We start from the raw sequence: 21,327 nt of genomic DNA, 5'->3' as shown, positions 1-21,327 counted from the left end.
TTGAGGTATTAGTGTAGAATCCATCAATTCTGAGGCCCTAAACAACTAAATAGATACTTGGCCTCATGATCAATATGGGCTTGGTTTTATTACTTCTTTACAACAGAACTTACAGCATAAGCAAACATATTTTATTTTCCATGGAAAGTACCAAAGAAGTACCTAAAATTCATTTGTTAATTTTTGCTGCAATTTTATACTTTCATTTATATCTGTGAGAAAACAACCTTTCTGTTAATACACTCGTGTAAAAAGCTGAGTGGCTGGAGTCCAAAGTAGGAGTGGCACAAATGCTGACCTGACAAAAAAAAAAAAAAAAAACAATGTAGAGAACCAAACTTGCTCGACTGGTTGGTCCTAGACTTCTACCTCCCTCTGCAGGGCGACTAAAATTAGACTAGTTAAAAAATGAATGCATAGTTACAAGCAGCAGAAACAGCTCTTTTCTCACATACACATACTATATATGAATCTGGTTGAAAGTACCCATGGAGAGAGAAGGTTAACAATGGTAACTTGGCAGTGCTGGGGTTTTCTAAAAAAGTAGCCCCTTTAGTATAATGGTAACAATAAATGATTCAGAATCTCGGGGGAGGAAGTTAATGTTGCTTTGTAGTTTCCATTGATTTGGTAAGTGTGTATATATCAGCCATAACATTATCTGCATACTACTATGAAGGTCTCCCTTGTGCCTCCTTTTGGGCATTGGACCACACAAAACCTTTGAAAGTGCTGTGGTGTCTGGCACCAAGACGATAGCAGAAGATCCTAAGTTGCCAGGTGAGTCCTCCACTGATTAGACTTGTTTGTCCCACTGATGCTCGATTAAATTGAGATTGGTGAAATCTGGAGGCCAAGTCAACAACTTGAACATTTTGTTACAATCGTCAACACATTACTGAACAATTTTTACATTGATACAGGTTGTGTAATCCTGCTGAAAGAGGCTATAGCCATTATGGAATACTGTTTCCATGAAGGTATGTACTTGTTCTGTTCAATCTTTAGGTAGATGGTACATGTAGCATCCACACAAATGCCAAGACCCAAAATCTCTTCTCCAGGTAATCAACCCACATGCACCTGACCATTTTACATAATGTAAAACAAATTGTGATTCCTCAGACCAGGCTACCTTCTTCCATTGCTTCATCATCCAGTTCTGATGCTCACATTGGACAGGAGTTAGCACGGAATCTCTGCCTGTTTAGGGGCTATGCAGGCCGATACAATGCATTGTGTGTTTGACCTTCCTGTCATAGTTGTCTATCAGAGTCTGTCGTTGGTCAGAACCTTGCACTTACCCATTTTTCCTGCTTCCAAAACATAAACTTAAACAACTGACTGCTTTCTTGATGCCAAATATATCCTACACCTTAAAAGCTACCACTGTATTGAAATAAACATTGTTATTCATTTGACCTGCCAATGATTTTAATATTATGGTTGATCGGTCTACTCTGAATTTCAAGGGGTTCAAGCCACTTTCTGAGCCAAAGTCAAGTGAAACTACATTACCAATAGGAGCCAGTAGATGTCGCAAGACACCTCTTTTATTCAGTTCATCCAAAGGCAATGTTTGATGTCTTCCTGCGGAAAAAGTGAAAGATGATCTTCTGAATTACGTTTACTATCATGCTGTAGTTATGAAATGATCACAGTAAAAGCACTTATCTTGTATTTAAGCAGCCACTGTTTGTTATATGCAAATGTGGAAAACGTAAAGAAGTGGGTGTGTGATGCAAAAAGCCTGAAATTGTGCTGTGTATAACCAGTCCTCGTGACTGTGGGTTAATAGTTTTGGTGGTAAAGAAAACTACTCAATAAATAACCTTAATGTTATTTAAAGTATTCATTTTTCCCAACAAACTAATTACAAACTTTAAACACTCCACAAATTCTTTAGAATTTAGAGACAGGACGCTTAGTTTGCAGTCACTGAATAAAAATAATATTTTCACATTTTAATTAATTTGTGGGTTGCGCAGAAATATTAATAAAGAATAGGTTAATCCATGGTAAGATAGACAACACGCAATCTGACAACACAAACATTTACTAAGAGGCGGCACTAATTAATAAGATGTAGATGTGCATTAGTAGCATTTTTCCAACCCATAATTTACCCATGTGTGGTTGTAATCTGGTTTCTGTTTTGTGTTCTCTAGTCTTACGTCACAAATGTGTGCTCACAAATTTTAGGTGCACCGTTTGCACCGCGCAAATACGCAAAGGGCACACGTTCGGCCAGGCGCCTGGCATTCATTTTCTATTAACAGGCAGCACCTTGGATACCACGGAGTCTACTTGGTATTTCGGATTTAAAAAGCTTGGGACTGGGAGGGGAAGTGGGAAAAACCGATAAATTGTATTCTTGCCAATGGGCACATTGTTAAATAAAAAAAAGCATTTCAAAGCACCAAAAAGTATTCTCTTTTTATTTCTTTTTCTCTCTCTCGCTAGTTTGCAAAGCGTTTTGCATCCACCAATGGGCTTTCAGGCTACAGATATTGGGATGTAAATGAGCGCAGCGCGTGCTGGCGCAGTGAAAGCGACGGATTGTTTATTGAGCCCCGTGCAGCCACGCGCCTGGCCGCCGAGCCACAGCTCAAGAATCCCGCAGCGGGGCGGGGACTCCCACACGAGCGTGCGTCTTTTTAAGGGGGTGGGGTGTCGGACGCGTGTTGAAAAAGGGCCGAGTGCTGCCAAAGTTTATATCAGATCGAGCTCTGGTAGGTGGCCAGTAGATACTTGGACATTTCGACAGTGAGAACTGGCCACACACGCGAAAGGCACGCGAAAGTTTTTCGTAGCCACTTTGTTTATTCTTCTTCATAGTCTCGGAATCGTTGTACAGGTCAGCACTGGCGTACCCCAAGATCGAGATGGAGACTACCAGCAGTATGCCAACGACACAGCTGGTACAGGGTCAGTGCCACATCGGACGCGCAGAGAGACGACAAGAGTGCGCGCTCTCCAACGTGACCCAGAGCCAGAGCAGGAGCAAAGTGCTGAAGAGACAGCGCTCCAACTCTCCTGAACTGCTGCGCTGCAAGAGAAGGCTCAGCTTCACTGGTCTGGGCTACAACATCCCCCAGCAGCAACCGGTCGCCGTGGCGCGACGCAACGAGAGAGAAAGGAACCGTGTCAAGCAAGTAAACATGGGTTTTCAAACCTTGCGTCAGCACGTCCCGAACGGTGCGGCCAACAAAAAGATGAGCAAAGTAGAAACCTTGAGGTCAGCGGTGGAGTACATTCGCGCTCTGCAGCAACTCCTGGACGAACACGATGCCATTTCGGCCGCGTTTCAGTGCGGGGTCCCCTCTCCAACCCTGTCCAACAGCTACTCCGCGGATCCAGAGTCGCCACATTCATCTTACTCATCTGACGACGGAACATACGAGCATTTGAGCTCCGAAGAGCAAGAGCTTCTGGACTTCACGACATGGTTTAACAGATACTGATGAAGTGCATTGCTCATTATCAGAAACTCAAACCGAGCGCGCATGCATGCGTCTTCCTGCTCAGTGGTGACAGTACAAATGTCAGCATCAACACAGAACCTACGAGCTTTGCAGAGCACAAGACAAGGATTTAAGAGGTGATGAAGTTTGTTTCGCCTCGCAACACCATCGGCAAACCTCTCTCTCTCTCTCTCTCTCTCTCTCTCTCTCTCTCCGTTTAATGATGGGATGACGGACTAAAACTCGACGTAAAAATGTTTAAAAGTGCAATTATGGACTTTTCTGTTGTATGTCACTTGCTATCCGTTTTCAACCAGCCTGTTTTGTGGGACACTGTTTTGATTCAAATGCGCGCGTTCACGCGGCGCACATGGGAAGATGCTGCGCATGCGCAGGTGGAATGTTGGTGGAATGCTAGAATTTAGTACAGAATTATGAATATCTAGTGTCTCTGCTGATTTAACTAGATGCTGACCTGAACGTTTTTTTAAAAATGGAAACTTGTACTATAAGCTGTATTGTTAAAAAAAATGAAGATTTATTTTTGTATGCCGAGCAAAACAACAACAAACAATAGTACACTACATCAAGTGACAATGGCCATGTTGTAAATGAATTAGTTGAAACATACGTTGTTGCTTTTAACACTGAATAGAATGCCATAGAACATATTACTGATTAGACATGATGCTCCTTGCTAATGGGCATCGTGTATGGAAATATTTTACAATATATGCACTTGTTCTCTCTTTCTGTAGACTAAGAAATTGTACATATACGTGATTTAACAGATATGCTGTATTTTGTGTAAAATGTTTTTTATATATATATATATATAAAATAAATTCATTCTATTTATACATAAGAGCTGCCTTTTTACATCCTGAACTTTGCTACTTTATCATCACAGATATGAGCTGCCATGTCAGTTTGTCACTTAAATCACATATGAACTTTCATATGCAATTATATAATTAACAGCAAACCGTCCTCATGGTTTAGGCCTGTTTATGCATATGTAAGACTTTGGCTTGACATACATCAGGCAAAGTCTATAACAATGTCTAGAACAAAGATTCTGGATGAATGATCAATGGTGTTGAAATTGGAATGATCCAATTCTCCTTTCAGGTATAAATTCATGTCACTAGACACTATGGAGATGGATTATTTTACCCTTGAGGTCTTTGAAATAATGACTCATAGGTCAACATGAAAGGTAGGGTTTGAGAGGGGTGCTGGGCCAAAACCCTTACTTTTACTAGAAAGACTAGACTCTCACTAGGAGTGTAATGTACTCTTGTGCACACTTTAGTAGGCCATTATCTATATTTTAGCACTCATCCATTGTAAACAAACGTTGGTGTCAGTGGAATGAAATAATTACTTAAATTTCACCTTCCGGCATTTGCATTTGAAATGAGAGTAATAAAAGGGACGGAACTTCCCATCATGACCTTGTAAAAGAGGGTTAGTTCTATTACCAGCCCCACATGCTCTCATACATAAAATTCTGGGTTATGGAGTAGTGGCCTACATCAAAATGGCATGTTACCCTAAATATCAAACCATGTAAAGGTCCAGTGCACTATAATGAACGATTTACTGATGATGACGACTACTTATCATGTTGGCAATGTAATTTATGCATACCAAAACCTGTCATATTGCTAAAAAGATAATTTTATTTGTAACAATAAAAAAAAAATCTTTATTGGAAATCTCAGTCAGCACACACACGAAGCCCAACACCATCCTTTTAACCCCCTTTACTCCTCCACATACACTAATGTTTTTGTGAGCAGGTGCAAGGTGCCTGCAAATGCCTGCACTTAGTGACCAGTATGTACTGATGACTGCTGTTGGTTATTGCGCCCCAGTCTCATTGCTGTGAACTTGTAGACGTGTTAAAAAATAGCAAATGATTTATGGCAGTAATAATGTATCTGTTTATATTTACAAATCCATCACTAGGAAGATATATTAAATATATAATCACTCAAGGGTGGTGTTGTAATAAAAATGGTCAAAAGACTCATTAAGCTTGTTAACGTTCTCAACACTTTAACCAGGGACTGTTTTACCTGTAAAATTAATTCTACAGAATTGCATCCACAGAATTCCAAATAGGATCTGAACATAACCCAACTATGTTAACATTATACTCATTCTTCAGATCTTCAGTCTTTCTCATTCTGAGATTATTATACACAAACATAAGACCATGAAGCCTATTTCTAGACATATTTAGTAATTTCAAGCTTAAACATAAAATCTTCTTCTATTGGGAGATTATTTGGCATAATAAACAATTTAAACAAGCAAAATTGTCTTCCAACATATTACGACATTTTCCATCTTGTAACGAGCAAAAATACTTTAAATAATCTTATATTTGTTTACAAAGCAACCTAATAAAGAAGAACAGTTGATTTCACTTATATTCATCTTGCTAAGATATCATTTTATATTTCTGAGCTCTCTAGCATTAAAACACGTTTGGTCCAAGTTGACATTATATAAAGGTTACTTTTCTTTACATTGGTGAGGTTTGGATTTGATGCCTTCTAACCACTGGTTTAGTGTAAAAAGTAAAGTGTGAAAAAAGTGAACAGTCAGTCACTACATGCCTTCAAAATGTACATGAATGGTAGATGTACCGAATCAAATACAGTGTCAAAGGGCAAAAGGTAGTAGTCTTTAACTAAGTAGCAACTAAGTATGTATAAAAACCTCAGTGATACTGCTGGGCTAGGAATCATCCACCACCAAGATAATATCTGGTCAGTGGTTATCCTTTGTTGATTTCTTTCCACTGATATGCATTGTGACAGGGGGCTGACACATTATATATAGCAAGAAAATGTTTACTGTATGTACAGTCATATGCAAAAGTTTAGGAACCCCTGACAATTTCCATGATTTTCATTTATAAATATTTGTGTGTGTGTGGGGGGCACGGTGGCTTAGTGGTTAGCACATTCGCCTCACACCTCCAGGGTCGGGGTTCGATTCCCGCCTCCACCTTGTGTGTGTGGAGTTTGCATGTTCTCCCTGTGCCTCGGGGGTTTCCTCCGGGTACTCCGGTTTCCTCCCCCGGTCCAAAGACATGCATGGTAGGTTGATTGGCATCTCTGGAAAATTGTCCGTAGTGTGTGATTGCGTGAGTGAATGAGAGTGTGTGTGTGTGCCCTGTGATGGGTTGGCACTCCGTCCAGGGCGTATCCTGCCTTGATGCCCAAAGACGCCTGAGATAGGCACAGGCTCCCCGTGACCCGAGGTAGTTCGGATAAGCGGTAGAAGATGAATGAATGAATGAATGAATGAATATTTGTGTGTTTGGATCAGCAATTTCATTTTGATTTCTCAAATAACTGAAGGACACAGTAATATTTCAGTATGTAAAGGCTTGTATGTAAAGAAATGAGGTTTATTGGGTTAACAGAAAATGTTCAATATGGATCAAAACGAAATTAGACAGGTGCATAAATTTGGGCACCCTTGCCATTTTGTTGATTTGAATACCTGTAACTACTTAGCATTGGAACACACAACTGGTTTGGTGGCTCATTAAGCCTTGAACTTCATAAACAGGTGCATCTAATCATGAGAAAAGGTATTTAAGGTGGTCAATTGCAAGTTGTTATTCTTTTTGACTCTCCTCTGAAGAGTGGTAACATGGAGGCCTCAAAACAACTCTCAAATGACCAGAAAACAAAGACTGTTCAACATTGTAGTTTAGGGGAAGGCTACAAAAAGTTATTGCAGAGATATAAGCTATCAGTGTCCACTGTGAGGAATATAGTGAGGAAATGGAAGACCACAGGCACAGTTCTTGTTAAGGCCAGAAGTGGCAGGCCACGTAATATTGGAGATGCAAAGGAGAAGGATGGTGAGAATGGTCAAAAACAGCCTGCAGACCATCTCCAAAGACCTACAACATCAATGTGCTGCAGATGGTGTCACTGTGCATCGTTCAACAATTCAGCGCACTTTGCACAAGGTGAAGCTGTACGGGAGAGTTATGCGAAAGAAGCCTTTTCTGCACACGCACCACAAACGGAGTCGCTTGAGGTATGCAAATGCACATTTGGACAAGCCAGCTTCATTTTGGAATAAGCTGCTGTGGAGTGATGAAGCAAAGATTGAGTTATTTGGTCATAACTAGGGGCGTTATGCATGGTGGCAAAAGAACACAGTATTCCAAGAAAAACACTTGCTACCCACAGTAAAATTTGGTGGAGGTTCCATCATGCTGTGGGGCTGTGTGGCCAGTGCCGGTACTGGGAATCTGGTTAAAGTTGAGGGTCGCATGGATTCCATTCAATATCAGCAGATTCTTGAGAATAATGTTGAGGAATCAGTCACAAAGTTACGCCAGGGCTGGATATTTCAAGACAACGACCCAAAACACTGCTCAAATCTACTCTGGCATTTATGCAGAGGAACAAGTACAATGTTCTGGAATGGCCATCCCAGTCCCCAGACCTGAATATCATTGAACATTTGTGGGGTGATATGAAGCGGGCTGTCCATGCTCGGCAACCATCAAACCTAACTGAACTGGAGATGTTTTGTAAGGAGGAATGGTCCAAAATACATTCATCCAGAATCCAGACACCCATTACAGGCTATAGGAAGCGTTTAGAGGCTGTTATTTCTGCTAAAGGAGGCTCTACTAAATATTAATGTAATTTTTTTCTGTTGGGGTGCCCAAATTTATTTGATGCATATTGCACATTTTCTGTTAATCCAATAAACCTCATTTCACTACTGAAACATTAGTGTGTCCTTCAGTTATTTGAGAGATCAAAATGAAATTGCTCATCCAAACACCAAAATATTTATAAATGAAAATCATGAAAATTGTCAGGGGTTCCTAAACTTTTGCATACGACTGTAATTGCCTGTTTAAGTAACCTATATGCTATTCTAGTTAAAATGGTTTTGTTGTTACACATAGTATAAAAACATAGGCAAAACATCTTCTGTATTTCATCCAGGCAAATGACTTAATCACATTATCTGCTCTGTTTGGCTTATGCTGTGATTGGCTCTTATTTTATTATATAAATTTCATTTAATTGGGCACCTGCTCTGCAGTGAATTTATGGCCATTTGTAAAGTTCAATAATAAACAATATTTATCATATTTTCAGGGTAATATTTATTGTTCCACATTTTAGTTTAACCATTAAGACGAAGAAGTAGAGAAGCAGAAGATGTTAATATGATGATAAATCCTGATAAATGATGAAAGTAAATATTAAGTATATAATGTGTTCAGCCAGGAGCATTGTCACCTCACAGTCCCAGGGTCACTAAATTTATATCTATTTGCTGTCTGTATAGATTTTCACATTTACTCCCAGTGCCCTTGTGGGAACTTAGTGTGCTTCTAGGTGTGAATGAATGAATGAGTGAATGTCTACATGGTGCCCTGCAATGGAGTGGTGTATTCCTGCCTCATGCCTCCTGTCCTCATTTTGACAGTGTTTGTAGGAGGATGCAATCAGTGTGTGTTGCATTCAGTAGATGTTAGCCAAAACATGCACTAAGAAATGGTCTGAAGAGGCTTTTTTCACCCCAATGAAACACTTTACAACATATCTTAGCACATACCTGTATCAGTGAAAACACACACCACACACACCCCAGGTTTAATGGAGATGAAGCTCTTCTATGATTTTGTCAAATGTGTACATACATATTTGTAACCTTGAACCATGAAACACTACTTTATCAAGTGATAAATTGAATCGTCTCATTATAGGTTCATCAATCTATTCCTGATAATACTATCTAATATCTTGGTGATGGGTTTCAAAAGGACCTTCTACACCTGCTCCTGCAGAAGAAATAGGTGCATAGTGGCTTTCTTTCCTGTGCCAGGTTTTTATTATACCTTCTAATACTGACTAATGTCAGGCAGCCTCAGTAGGTTCTATCGCTCTATTTTAAGGAGAAAGCTTATCTTTATTCTGCAACACTGTGGGTTGGCTGACCATGCTGACAAAAAAGTCAGTGGACTTCTATGTCTAAAGAAGATTTTTTTTAAAATAAAATAAAAAAGGGTTTTGAATGTGCTTAGTCTAGTACTTTCAACTGACACCTCTTTGCAGAATTAAAAGGAGCTCTAAACTTCAGACGACCTAACTCTCTCTCTGTCTTTCTCTCAGTGAGCCATGAGGGGTGGGAGGGCCTGCTGTCATTTGCATGGACCATTGTGCTGCACAAGTTTGGCTGCTTTTTTTTTTCGGTGAGGGCCTTTTGGCCATTTACTTCCACTCTGGCTGTCTGTTTGGGGCCATGAATGGCCTCCGCTCCAGGCCCCTACAAAAGCCCTTTTGTGCCATGGCTGCACAATATTCATCATGTAATGCCTGTAAGACAAATCTGATTGGACATTTCTGACACTTTGATGTGGTTCCAGAGTGCGAGTCACTTGGTTGTAGCAAACTTCTATCTCTATTTTTTATTTTTGTCTTTCTCCATGTTTTCCTCCCCCCCCCCCCTCTCTCTCACACTCTCTCTCTCTCTCTCTCTCTCTCTCTCACTCTCTTTCTCTCTATATGTGTTACAAGGCCTACAATTCTCCATCTCTCCATCAATTTGTCTGTCGGTCTACCCCATCTCTCTCCTCCTTTCCGGCTTGGTTAATATGGGAGGCAGATTCTAAATTCAGTTAGAAGGGTTGGGGCTCTCATTGTGGCTGCAAAATTCATAATAAATACTTCAGCCACACAAAAACCAGGTCGAGATGATTGACGCCACTTTACTTTGGCCTGAACAAAAGCCTTGATTTGAGCAGAATACCAAGTGAATAGGCCAAGCGTGCACTCAATTCAAACAATTTTAATCTCTCCTTGTCCCCTCCCCTGGTTTTCCCCCCTCACTCTACTTCTCTCACTTTTCAGTGCCACTCGCACTTTTTGCCCCATTTTATCTCCAGTTCCTTTTCTCAGTGGCATTCTTGATTTTTAGGGTATTTCTGCCCAGCACAACTGATAGTTGAGCTTCATTAATTTGGATGCTTGTTAGGCTCTTCTGACAGTGAGCTTAATGATCAGCCTAATGATAGCTCATAGTGTTGGAACTTTGGCAGGATTTTTTATTAATCTTTAAATGATAAGAACAGGAAGATTAGGAGCTATTTTACACAGTGCCCATGGCTACAAAAAAACATATACTTAAACTAAGAGCTTGTTACAGTTAAGTACAAAATGTCTTAGTATTAAATTACAAAAATTAGGATAAAATTACTAGCAGAACTGGCCTAGAAAATAAATCTCGTCCGTAGTGTTTGCAACATTCCAAAATTAATAAAACAGATAAATCAGTATATGAAATAGAAACAACAAAAGAAAAAAATGAAAATAAAAATAACCATCTAAAGTGTGTGACAGTTTTAACAGAAATGTCAATATAAAATTACAACTGGGAAGATCTAAAAGTTGTTCAGAGTATATGAAAGAGGTTGGAAGCAGTTTTGAAGTTCATGTCACATTCATAAAGAAAAATACAAACATCTGAACTTATATATCCTCTCACTATTAATAACTTAACACACACTGTTTTGTTTGCTAGTTATCATAAAGATGTTAATGTCTTCGGTTTTTACATAAGCCTTTACATTTAATACATCAAACTATTGGACTGGTATTAAAAATGAGAAAAAATCAGAATGTGCTTTATTGCAAGAATGCTTACACATACAAGATTATTCATTTTTTATGCTGGAGAAAGTGTGCACACAGAACATTACTGTAACACATACAAAATCTAAACAAGGAAAAATATATAAATAGGTGTTAAAAAAACAGGTGGTAGACATACATGGAACACAGAAGTCATATTACTGATGATGCAAATTGGAACATTTAAAGAAGTTTTATCTTTATGTATAGAAGATATATCAGGGCTTGTAACTGCCAAAACAAAGGAGCACAAACCAGATTAAACTTTAATTAAAAATATTGCCTAATTACTTTCCTATAAAATCATTTTGTGTAGGCTATATTTGCATATACATTATGTATATTTTAACATGTATGTACTTTACAAAGAAGATTAATAGCATACAGAAAACTCAGATGTTCATTGTAACATATTCATAAAAAATTCAATACTGTCCTTAATTTGTAATGACATCTTGAAGATCAGCACCATGTCAGTGCATCTTGCCACCAGGCTAAATTTAAGAACCTTGGAGTCTAAGCAATCAAAGTGATTTGGTTTACTGATTAATCTGTTAAGTATAAATCTGAATTTGTACTAGCAAAAATGGCAGCAGGGTGGATCAACGGTGATCCTGATCAAGATAAAGCAATTACTGAAGATGAAAGAATTCGTTAGAGTTTTTCATAAAGAAGATGTTGTAGTTGGAACATTTCAGACCACCTCATTTTTCATTCAATTTTATTTCAAAAGCACGTTTAACAATAGGAATTGTCATGAAGCAGCTGTACAGAATTCCTGATGGAGATCTAGATTTCTAATGAACAAGCCAGAGGCAATGGTGGCAAGGAAAAATGACATGAGGAAGAAACCTTGATAAAAACCAGACCAAAAATGGAACCCATTCTTTTCTGGGAAAGACAGTATAATGAGCTTATAAATCATTACCTTAAATAGTTATACTACAGTAAAGACAAACATTATAAAGTGTGGTGAACAGAACTTTAGCATGAATACTGTGAATACGAGTAGTGGAAATGAGCACAGAACAGTGTTTAGGATTACAGCAGCAGTTCTTATAAGGTGAATATCTATAGTATTCAGGTGAGATCCTCGGCATAAAATGGTTTTACATAAAATATACATGGAAGTATTAAATGAACAGAATTTTATTGCTGTACCTTTCCCTTGACATGGTGTCACCAAAATTGTTTTCTTTTCATTTAAATATACCAAACATGTCAACCTCCTAATTTGGCATTTTATACATAAATGCATCCAAATCAAAAAAACATAAAAAAAAAAAAAAAACATGTGTGTCTCATTTTTCCCATCATTCTTAGTTATTGATGATACAACCACTGCTCTTTTCTGGGCCCCAACCCCACTGTCTTTGCCCATTTCAATAAACACTGCTATAGGACGGATTAGCGAGCACCATTTTGGGGCTCTTTTCATTTTATTAGCTTGTGACCTCTCCAGTTAATTATCCTGATCCGGCCAAAGGCTGAGGCCTGCGTTTAATGATGCTGAGAGACGAACTGCCCAGAGAACCACACAATACTTAGGGAGAGGGGGAGTAAAAGGAAGGACGGCAAGACTGAAAGAAAGTTAGAGTGGCATGTACTAGACATAAGTCTAGTAGTCTGGAGTGTTGTTTGAAAGAAATTTCTATATTTCTGCATAAACATGACCCAAAACAACGTTAGATTTTCACCAAAAGCAGACAAAGTGAACCCAACCATACAAATCAAACAAATATACTTGGTAATTTTTGGGATTATTGCAAAAACAATGGAGATTTCTGAAAACTTCAGAAAGAGTTATTGTTGCTCATCAGGCTGGAAAAGGTTTCAAAATCCTCTCTAAAGATTTTGGACTCCAAAAAACTGTAGTCAGATTGATTCTGTACAAATTGAGGAAATTTACGACCAGTGGTACATTCCTAGACGTGGTCATCCAGCAATGATCACTCCAAAAGCAAGACATGTAATAGTCTGTTGGGTCAGAAAATGAATACAGGGTAACATCTAAACAACTAAACACCTCTTTTATTTTGGCTTATGTTAATGTTCATGAGTCTGTCTTCAGCTGAACATTGAACAGTCTTGTTGTACAAGACAAAGTTGCCACTAGGAGAAAGCCACTACTCTCCAAAAAGAACACTGCTGCCCATGACGTTTGATAAAGCCAGAGGACTATTGGGAAAATAATGAGACCAAAATAAAACTTTTTGTTTTAAAATGAGAAGCATTAATTCTGTAGAAAGGAAAATACTGAATTCCAGCATAAGATCCTTATACCTTCCATGAAACATGGCAGTGGTAGGGTCATGCTTTGGGCCTGTATTATTGATGGAACAATAAATTCAGAATTATGCCAGTGATCTCTAAATGAAAATGGCATAACATCTGTCCATGAACTGAATCTCAAGAAAAAATGGGTCATACACCAAGACAACAATCACAAGCACCCAAGTTTGTCTACCAAAGATTGATTAAAGAGAAACAAAAATAATGTTTTAGAGAGAGAGAGAGACAGAGAGAGAGAGAGAAACAGAGCAGTGCAAGTTCATCTAAAGTAGCCCCCCCTAGGTGAAGTGGATTTATATATATAAATCTACTTATATATATATATATATATAAGTAGATTTATATATATATATATATATATATATATATATATATATATATATATATAATATAAATTACTTATTTTATATAAATCCCAGGTGAAGTGGATTTATATATATATATATATATATATATATATATATATATATATATATATATATATATACACACACATGTATAACATATATAACACACATGTTATAAGTAGATTTATATATATAAATCCACTTCACCTGGGGGGCCTACCTTAGATGAACTTGCACTGCTCTGTTTCTCTCTCTCTCTGTCTCTCTCTCTCTCTCTCTCTCTCTCTCTCTCCACTTGTGGACAAACTCTCACTTATTTATTCACTCTAAATGTTTGCTGAGGGATAGCATCCCTTTACCCAACAACTCACACACAATATTGAATGCAAACAGCATCAAAGCCAAGCAGTTGGTGGCTTTTTGATTTCAGGCATTTAGATAAATATTGCTTATTAACCGAAGAGGCGAAAAGCACAGAAATGTTGCAGTCAGGAGATTGAGTTGATTCAAAGATGGTTTGTTTTTCCCTAGCCTATTCCTTGTGTGTATGTGTGTTTTTCCCCCTGTTTGGATTTACTGGAAGCCAGAACAGTCCTCTCTGTCTGGCTATGCATGTAAAGAGAGTCGCCTTTTTGTTCCAACAATGGCTGAGAGCCAAAGCGTCCTCTTCAAACTTCCCTACTCTGCCCCTCCTTCTGCAAATGCTCCCCAGCACCCTGACTGAACCCCAGCTCCAAACACCACCCAATAAAGTGCTTCAGACCTGGACAAGCGTCATTTAAAAAAGCAGGTGTTCCCAAGTTTTTTCGAGGACGTCGATTTTGAAATGAGAACCTTTAACTGGCCTGCTTTATGAAGCTGGTGCTAAAGGTAGCGGGCCAGGAGGACCAATCAGTCTTATCTGACAAAAGCACAAGGCTGAGAGCTGCCACTCCATTTTTGAGAGGGACAGCATGATGAAGCCTACCAGGGAACTGCTGATTGGTACCTCATTCGAAGGTGCCGGGTGGGGAAGCTTTCTTACAGGCTGAAGTGCAAAGGTCAGGCCATGTAATTATTGCTGTACGTGCGGTGTCAATTGAATCCAACAGTGAGAGTTCTTTACTGCTGTTTCATCAATAGGCTGCATTATGGCCATTACAACTACTTAAATTAGTATGGGTTTTTTAAAAACCTGGAACGTTGCCCTAAAACATTAGTTCTTTATGCATAAGAAAGGACTCGATTGTGATTTTGCCAAATGTTTGATAGTCAAATAATATCCCACATGTTAAAAGTTTAAAAGGTTTAAAAAATATGCTGTCTTTTGTGATTGTGATCGTTTGTGATTGTAACAAATTAAAGCAAATCTACGTTTGTATGTAAATCTAGACATACATTCTGCAACATCTCATCCTATTTATAATGTATAACATATGTATCTATTAAAAATGCTATGCATAGTCAAAATCTAATCAGGATAAATGAAGGCTACCAGGAGTTTTTATTTGAGTTCAATCTGCTTTAAATTGGAAAAGTTTCAAGGCTAAATTAAGAAATTAAAAATTAAAAAAAAAAAACAAGAAAGAATCTTAAAGTGTATTCTGTCATAAAAGCTCAGGAACTAAGCCAAGTCCAAACAAGTATGTTTTAATCCGGTATAATACGTATATTTTAGTGCCTTCCTAATGTCCTCTACAACACTATTCCAGAATTTAGGACCAGTGTAAGAGGCGACATATTTGTGCAAATCTACATGTATGACTAAGAAACGTTTAATTGTCATTTCATGATAAAAAGTTCCAATTTGTCTACAACACACACACACACACACACACACACACACACACACACACACACACACACACACACACACACACTTTATAGATGTGAACTCTGCCCAGCACTGATAGACAGGATAGAAATGGAGGGGGATTTGGTGGTTTAAGATTTTATTACCCATAAACACAGAGCAGTGAAGACATAAGCGCTGCTGTAAATGTGCATGGCACCTGCTTTGGTGTTGACTTAAAATCCCCCTCACCAATATCTAATCACACCACCAACAAATGGCTCTTCTATCTGATATTGTATCAGGGTGGAATTTTTACTCACTTTTAAGTGTGATGTTCATCACAAAGACTTGGGACACAGCCTGGCTAATAGTTAGTCAGAAGAAGCAGGAGGCAAGTAGAGGACTTCCACTGGGGTCAGATCTAATCCTCATGGAGACATTTACCTCTTAGTCTTACCAAAATTAATAATGACATCATAAACCAGATCTGGCAATAAGGAGTTAGTGTTTATACGAATGTGACAAAACCCGAGGTCTTTTTATATCGCTGAATTATTGCATTTTATTTTACCTTTTTTTTTTTTTATTAAATGCAATACTACATCTGTTGGACACAGTATATTAGTAATAGGATAGTCAAATATTTAAAATGTATCACCCAATATGATGCAAAGCTTTGTGTCATTAAATAGTAAACTTAATTACAAAAACATACAATATATGCCACATTTTGTGCTGTGGAGCCTGAATATAGCTTTATGGGTGTACAAGAGGTTAAATAAGGAAGGTGTGTCTGTTGGAATGTACAGGACTATCTGCTTCAACATTGCTAAATTTGCATACACAAGGAACTTTGCAAAGCACAAGGTGTGACTCATATTTCAGCACAGAACCATGTGGTTTTCCAGGCCTCGTGGCATTAAAGTCATTTTTCTCAGCTATAAAGATGCAGACCAATCCAACCCGGACCAAAGTTTCTGAACCGTTTATATTTGCATGATAAATGCTATGCAATTGATGGCAGTCTGTCCAAACTGGGCTTGTCTAGTCTTGTATATTTTAGTGACACTGCCCTTAGGCTTGTACTTTACAACTTGATGAATATACTCCATATCCACAGAGTCCTCTATCCACATAACACTGAATTCACAGTATGGGACTCTTCATACCTGGGGTATTTTTATTACAAAGTGAGAAGGCTCATGGGTGTGTGAGTGTGTTTACAGTAATACTCTAACCTACTTAATCATATCCTGTACCACAGTACATTCTCATCAATACGTATAATTGTGCCCGCTATAAAGCATTTGATTTTGAATGTTTACTGGGCCTTGTAAGCCGAGTGAGAAGGGAAGAAATGCAAGTTCCCATGATCTCCTTCATCTGTTCTCCTTCATCTGACTCTGTATCTTTTAAGTCGAAGTGTGTTTTTCTTAGTCGGTGTGTGCCTGCGCATGTGTTTGTCAGACTGTGGTGGTTCAAGCCTGTGTCGCACAACACAATAGAGATAAGTAATCTCATTGCCACTACAAGAATGTCAGATCTGTTCTCTTTTCTTCCGGGAGGTCCTTGAGCAGATGCCACAGTGGCAGTTCACAGATGGGGTTAAAATAGGAGGGCGGTGTGAGAACTAAAACAGGTAGCCTGTCTCTGTAATTACAACCCACTTTTGTCTAAAACCTGACTGTAGACCCATTAAAGAAAAAACTTGCTGTTTCTACAAAAGATTGTTTGCTTTAGTAATAACTGTCAATTTTGATGAGCTGATCAGTCTGCATTTTCTTGAAGCTGTCCAATTTGGAATTCACACAATTTGTGTATAGGTCATGAGTTCATTTCATTACTTGTCGTAGAGAAAATTGCAAAGGAATAAACACCAGGTCTCTCTCTCTCTCTCTCTCTCTCTCTCTCTCTCTCTCTCTCTCTCTCTCTCTCTATATATATATATATATATATATATATATATATATATATATATATATATATATATATATAATTCGTACCATACACTCTACTTGTTGTACTACACTGTGGTACCACTGAGGTACTTTTTTATTTAAATAAAACTTTTGCATCCTAGATATCTTTTAGCATTTAGAACAGCCTTAATTCAGTGGTCCTTATAGTCCGATTATATATCTTAAAATAATTTGGTATATATAGGGTGTATAGCCTACATACTAAAGGTATCCTGATGGTACTATCAGAATGTAAATTGTACCTGTCCTTGTTCCTAGAGGACACGTAACCTAGTAACCAGGTTTATGTTTAAACTTTAATACTTTAATACACTTTAGTTGCAGTCCACTTGTGCACATGAAAGACACAATATTCATGACTAGTTACTGATGGCATAAAATAAACTCTGCTCAAAGTATGAAAAACTGATGAATCATTTACAGTTCCCTTATTTTGCAGAGGTGCATTCTTGAAACCTTCCATCCATCTTTTTAAAAAAGCCACCCACGTGTAAATGTGTAAATGAGGTTCACTTTTACACCGTTCATTAGGGAGATAAGAAGAAACAGGTGATGTACCTGCATGCACGAGCTCAGGGCTCAGTAGCCAATCGGATTGCGGTGCGTGCTGAACGGGTGCTGCACGTTTCCTTCACGCCTGCGTGTCGCGAGCTCAGCCTTATCTACCGCGCTGATTTTCGGTTAGATAACGCGGCGTGTGGCCGACGAGATGTTTGCTGATTTTGTTTTCCGCCTATCTGTAACCAATAGCAGGGGATTTCTCTTCTAAAGTAAGCCTAAACTTTTCCACTATTTGTTTATTGCTGTTCGGGGATTTCTGCGTCCTTTATCAGTCCGGACTGCAGGTGAACTACGTGCCAACAAATACAAAATAATGACGCAAAACAAGTAACCTGAAAGATTTCACACACTTTATCAGGTGACTATGTAAATACTATACGTTTTATTTTATGCATTCAAGGACAATTCGTGCAAAGTGATGCCATGAAAAAAAACAACAACAAATGTCTGAGAAAAAATACAAGAAACCTCATGGCATGCATGTGGGAAAAGTGAAAAGGAATGTGAAAAACATTCAAAAATAAATATGAAATGTAATCATTTAAATTGAAACTCTAATTTAAAATAATAATGAAACATAGAAACATGGTACACAAGATCATATTCCTTTAGCACTGAGTGTGAAGCATGAATATGTTCTGGTACAGTAGGTGTTACGTGCGCGCGCACGCATATACACACACACACACACACACACACACAGACACACACCATTTACCTAACTGACATGATACTGTTATGCATTTGGGAGGTGGGAACAAACCAGAGCTCCATATGGACACAGTGAAAACATGCAGTGATGCCACATAGTCCTTGGAATTATGAGTCATTAACTCTAACTGCTGCACCAGAGTACGTAATATAGGTCAATGTATTTCATAAATGTCAACAGTGTGGGAGTTGTTTGTTTAATCTAGTTGTTTACGTGTCAAGTGACATAGAAATGTGATTAAAACACATTTTTGTCTAGGTTTAATGTACTTAACTGCAAAGTGAATTATTTGGCTATCAAATTGATCAAAATCTTGTCACTTGAAATGGACTTAGTGTATGAGAACATGGTTGATATATCTAGCAGACCTAATAGTGTCGGTGCAAACTGTGCTAGATAACAGGGTGATTTAATGACTGAGGTGCCATTTGTGTCACACTGATGACATTTACAATTATGTATGTATGTGAAAAAAAATAAGGCTAAAGACATTTTAAGCATGAGTAAAGTGTGTTTTGAGACAACTTATGTATGTTTCATATAAATAACCAAAAATGTATGAAATTCTGGAAAAGTGTATGTTTTATTCATTCATGAACACTTTTACTGTGTTCACAAGCCATATGTTCAACAGAAAGTTGCATCATCCATTATTACCTCTATTATCTGAAGAAAGTATGTTTTCATACAAAATACAACCATGATGCCCAAATGAAAGATTGAAAGTAAACTATCGATTAAGAAAAATGTCTTTATTGTCTTCAATTTATTATCATGAATGCTAGTTAACCACATTTTGAGTATTTACTAATTATTATATATCATCTCTGTTGGTTTCAACGCTGTTATTTATTTAACCCTTGTATGATGTTCGGGTCTGTGGGACCCATATTCATAAACACCAATAGTTTTATAAAACTTTGCTTCCTTGTAAATTTGTTGATTTTTTTTCCACTCATAACTTGATTAAATTTGATTTTCTTTTTGTTTATATTGCTTGTAATTGGGATGAAGAAAACATCTGTAGAGTATTTTAACATAGAATTTTTGATTGTGTTGAATTAAAAACCCAAAAATGCAGTGGGTCCGCCAGACCCACGAACACTGGCTGAGTAACAAAAAAAATATGAACACCATACAAGGGATAAGAACATGATGCACGCTAGTAAAAAAAAAGCTAGTAAAAAAGGCGAAAGTATTATGTGAGATGGGTTAACACACTCTTTGAGGAATCAGATGCATGTTTTCTTATATATAATGACACTCATATTTAAAAAAAAAAAAAAAAGACAAAAACAACAATAAATTTAGTTACAAATACCCCAGTGGTGGAATCACCTGCTGTCTAACAAGTTACTGTGTGACAAAAATGCTTTGGATTTACTTTGAATAATGTTGAAACAAGAAGTAACAACCTTTATGTGTTTTGTCACATGTGTGTGTATATATATATATATATATATATATATATATATATATATATATATATATATATATATATATACAGCACAGGGAAATTATTTCTTCACATATCCCAGCTTTGGAGAATGGGGTCAGAGCACAGGGTCAGCTGTGATGCAGCACCGCTAGAGCAAGGAGGGTTAAGGGCCTTGCTCAAGGGCTTAATGGTGGCAGCTTGAACCCCAACCTTCCGATCAACAACCCAAGACCTTAACCACTTGAGCTACGACTCCCCTGGTAACAAGGCTACGTATCTAGATTTTGTAAAGAGTGACTTGTCATTACCTTATTGATGTGAGAAACCAGGCTACATGCAGTCGGCAGACGCCCTTATACAGAGTTACGTACAAAAGTGCTTTTAAGTCTCTATAATTGACTACATTAGCTCTGGTTCACTAGGTTACAGACAAAGTTTTTTTTTAATATACACACAACAAATGGAGGAGAAAGTTCTAGTTCAAGTAGTTCATAAAGAAGTAGGTCTTCAACCATCATTTGAAGATAGCCAGTGAAATTCATAGCTAGCAACATTAAACAAGCCTGGATTTTGGATTTAGGATATAGCTGGTGTTTGTGACATTATGATTTGTCAGATATTTAAATGGATGATGTGTATCTCTATCTGATACACATTACATACAGCCAAATCTACACTGTGTGACAACGTTCCTGCTCATATTAATACTACCACTACTGTTAATACAGTATAATATATATTGCACCTTTGATAAGCTTAGAGTCACCTAGAAATTAAATCAAAAAAGATAAAACAGTGTGAGTAACAAAAGCACAGACATGTTTGGGCACTTTACCACATCGTAATGATAAAGCAGGTTACGTTACATAAACGTCAATATTTTACAAGACAGACTTGAACTCTACTCACCACTGCAATTATTGGAATATCAGGAGCACTATGCAGTATGCAAATATACCCATATAGCAAATTAGTGGTGGGCCAGTGCCAGCACACACATCTGGTTTAATACTATGGTATTCTGCCATAGTATGATGATGGTGAGCTCATTCAAATTTAAAAC

The 21,327-nt window shown here is 37.8% G+C and overlaps 3 protein-coding genes across 3 annotated transcripts in view; 2 read left to right on the top strand and 1 right to left on the bottom strand.

The window, feature by feature from the left end:
- Positions 1–21,327, bottom strand: part of thg1l (tRNA-histidine guanylyltransferase 1-like) — a 427,208-nt gene that overhangs the window by 374,859 nt on the left and 31,022 nt on the right. The window lies entirely within an intron of this gene.
- Positions 1–21,327, top strand: part of phrf1 (PHD and ring finger domains 1) — a 63,225-nt gene that overhangs the window by 19,932 nt on the left and 21,966 nt on the right. The gene's annotated exons all lie outside the window — the stretch shown is intronic.
- LOC132856923 (achaete-scute homolog 1b-like) lies at positions 2,262–4,240 on the top strand. Its single transcript, XM_060886799.1, has one exon. The coding sequence runs from the start codon at positions 2,886–2,888 to the stop codon at positions 3,462–3,464; it is 579 nt and encodes a 192-aa protein (XP_060742782.1). The 5' UTR covers positions 2,262–2,885; the 3' UTR covers positions 3,465–4,240.

This window comes from Tachysurus vachellii, chromosome 14, assembly GCF_030014155.1.
Source record: "Tachysurus vachellii isolate PV-2020 chromosome 14, HZAU_Pvac_v1, whole genome shotgun sequence".
NCBI classification, from domain to species: domain Eukaryota; kingdom Metazoa; phylum Chordata; class Actinopteri; order Siluriformes; family Bagridae; genus Tachysurus; species Tachysurus vachellii.
The sequence above is the reverse complement of the archived record's forward strand: the minus strand, read 5'-3'. Positions and strand labels throughout refer to the sequence as shown.

Coding starts and splice junctions, on each gene's coding strand:
- LOC132856923 (XM_060886799.1), top strand. CDS start 2,886: ATGGAGACTACCAGCAGTATGCCAACGACACAGCTGGTACAGGGTCAG.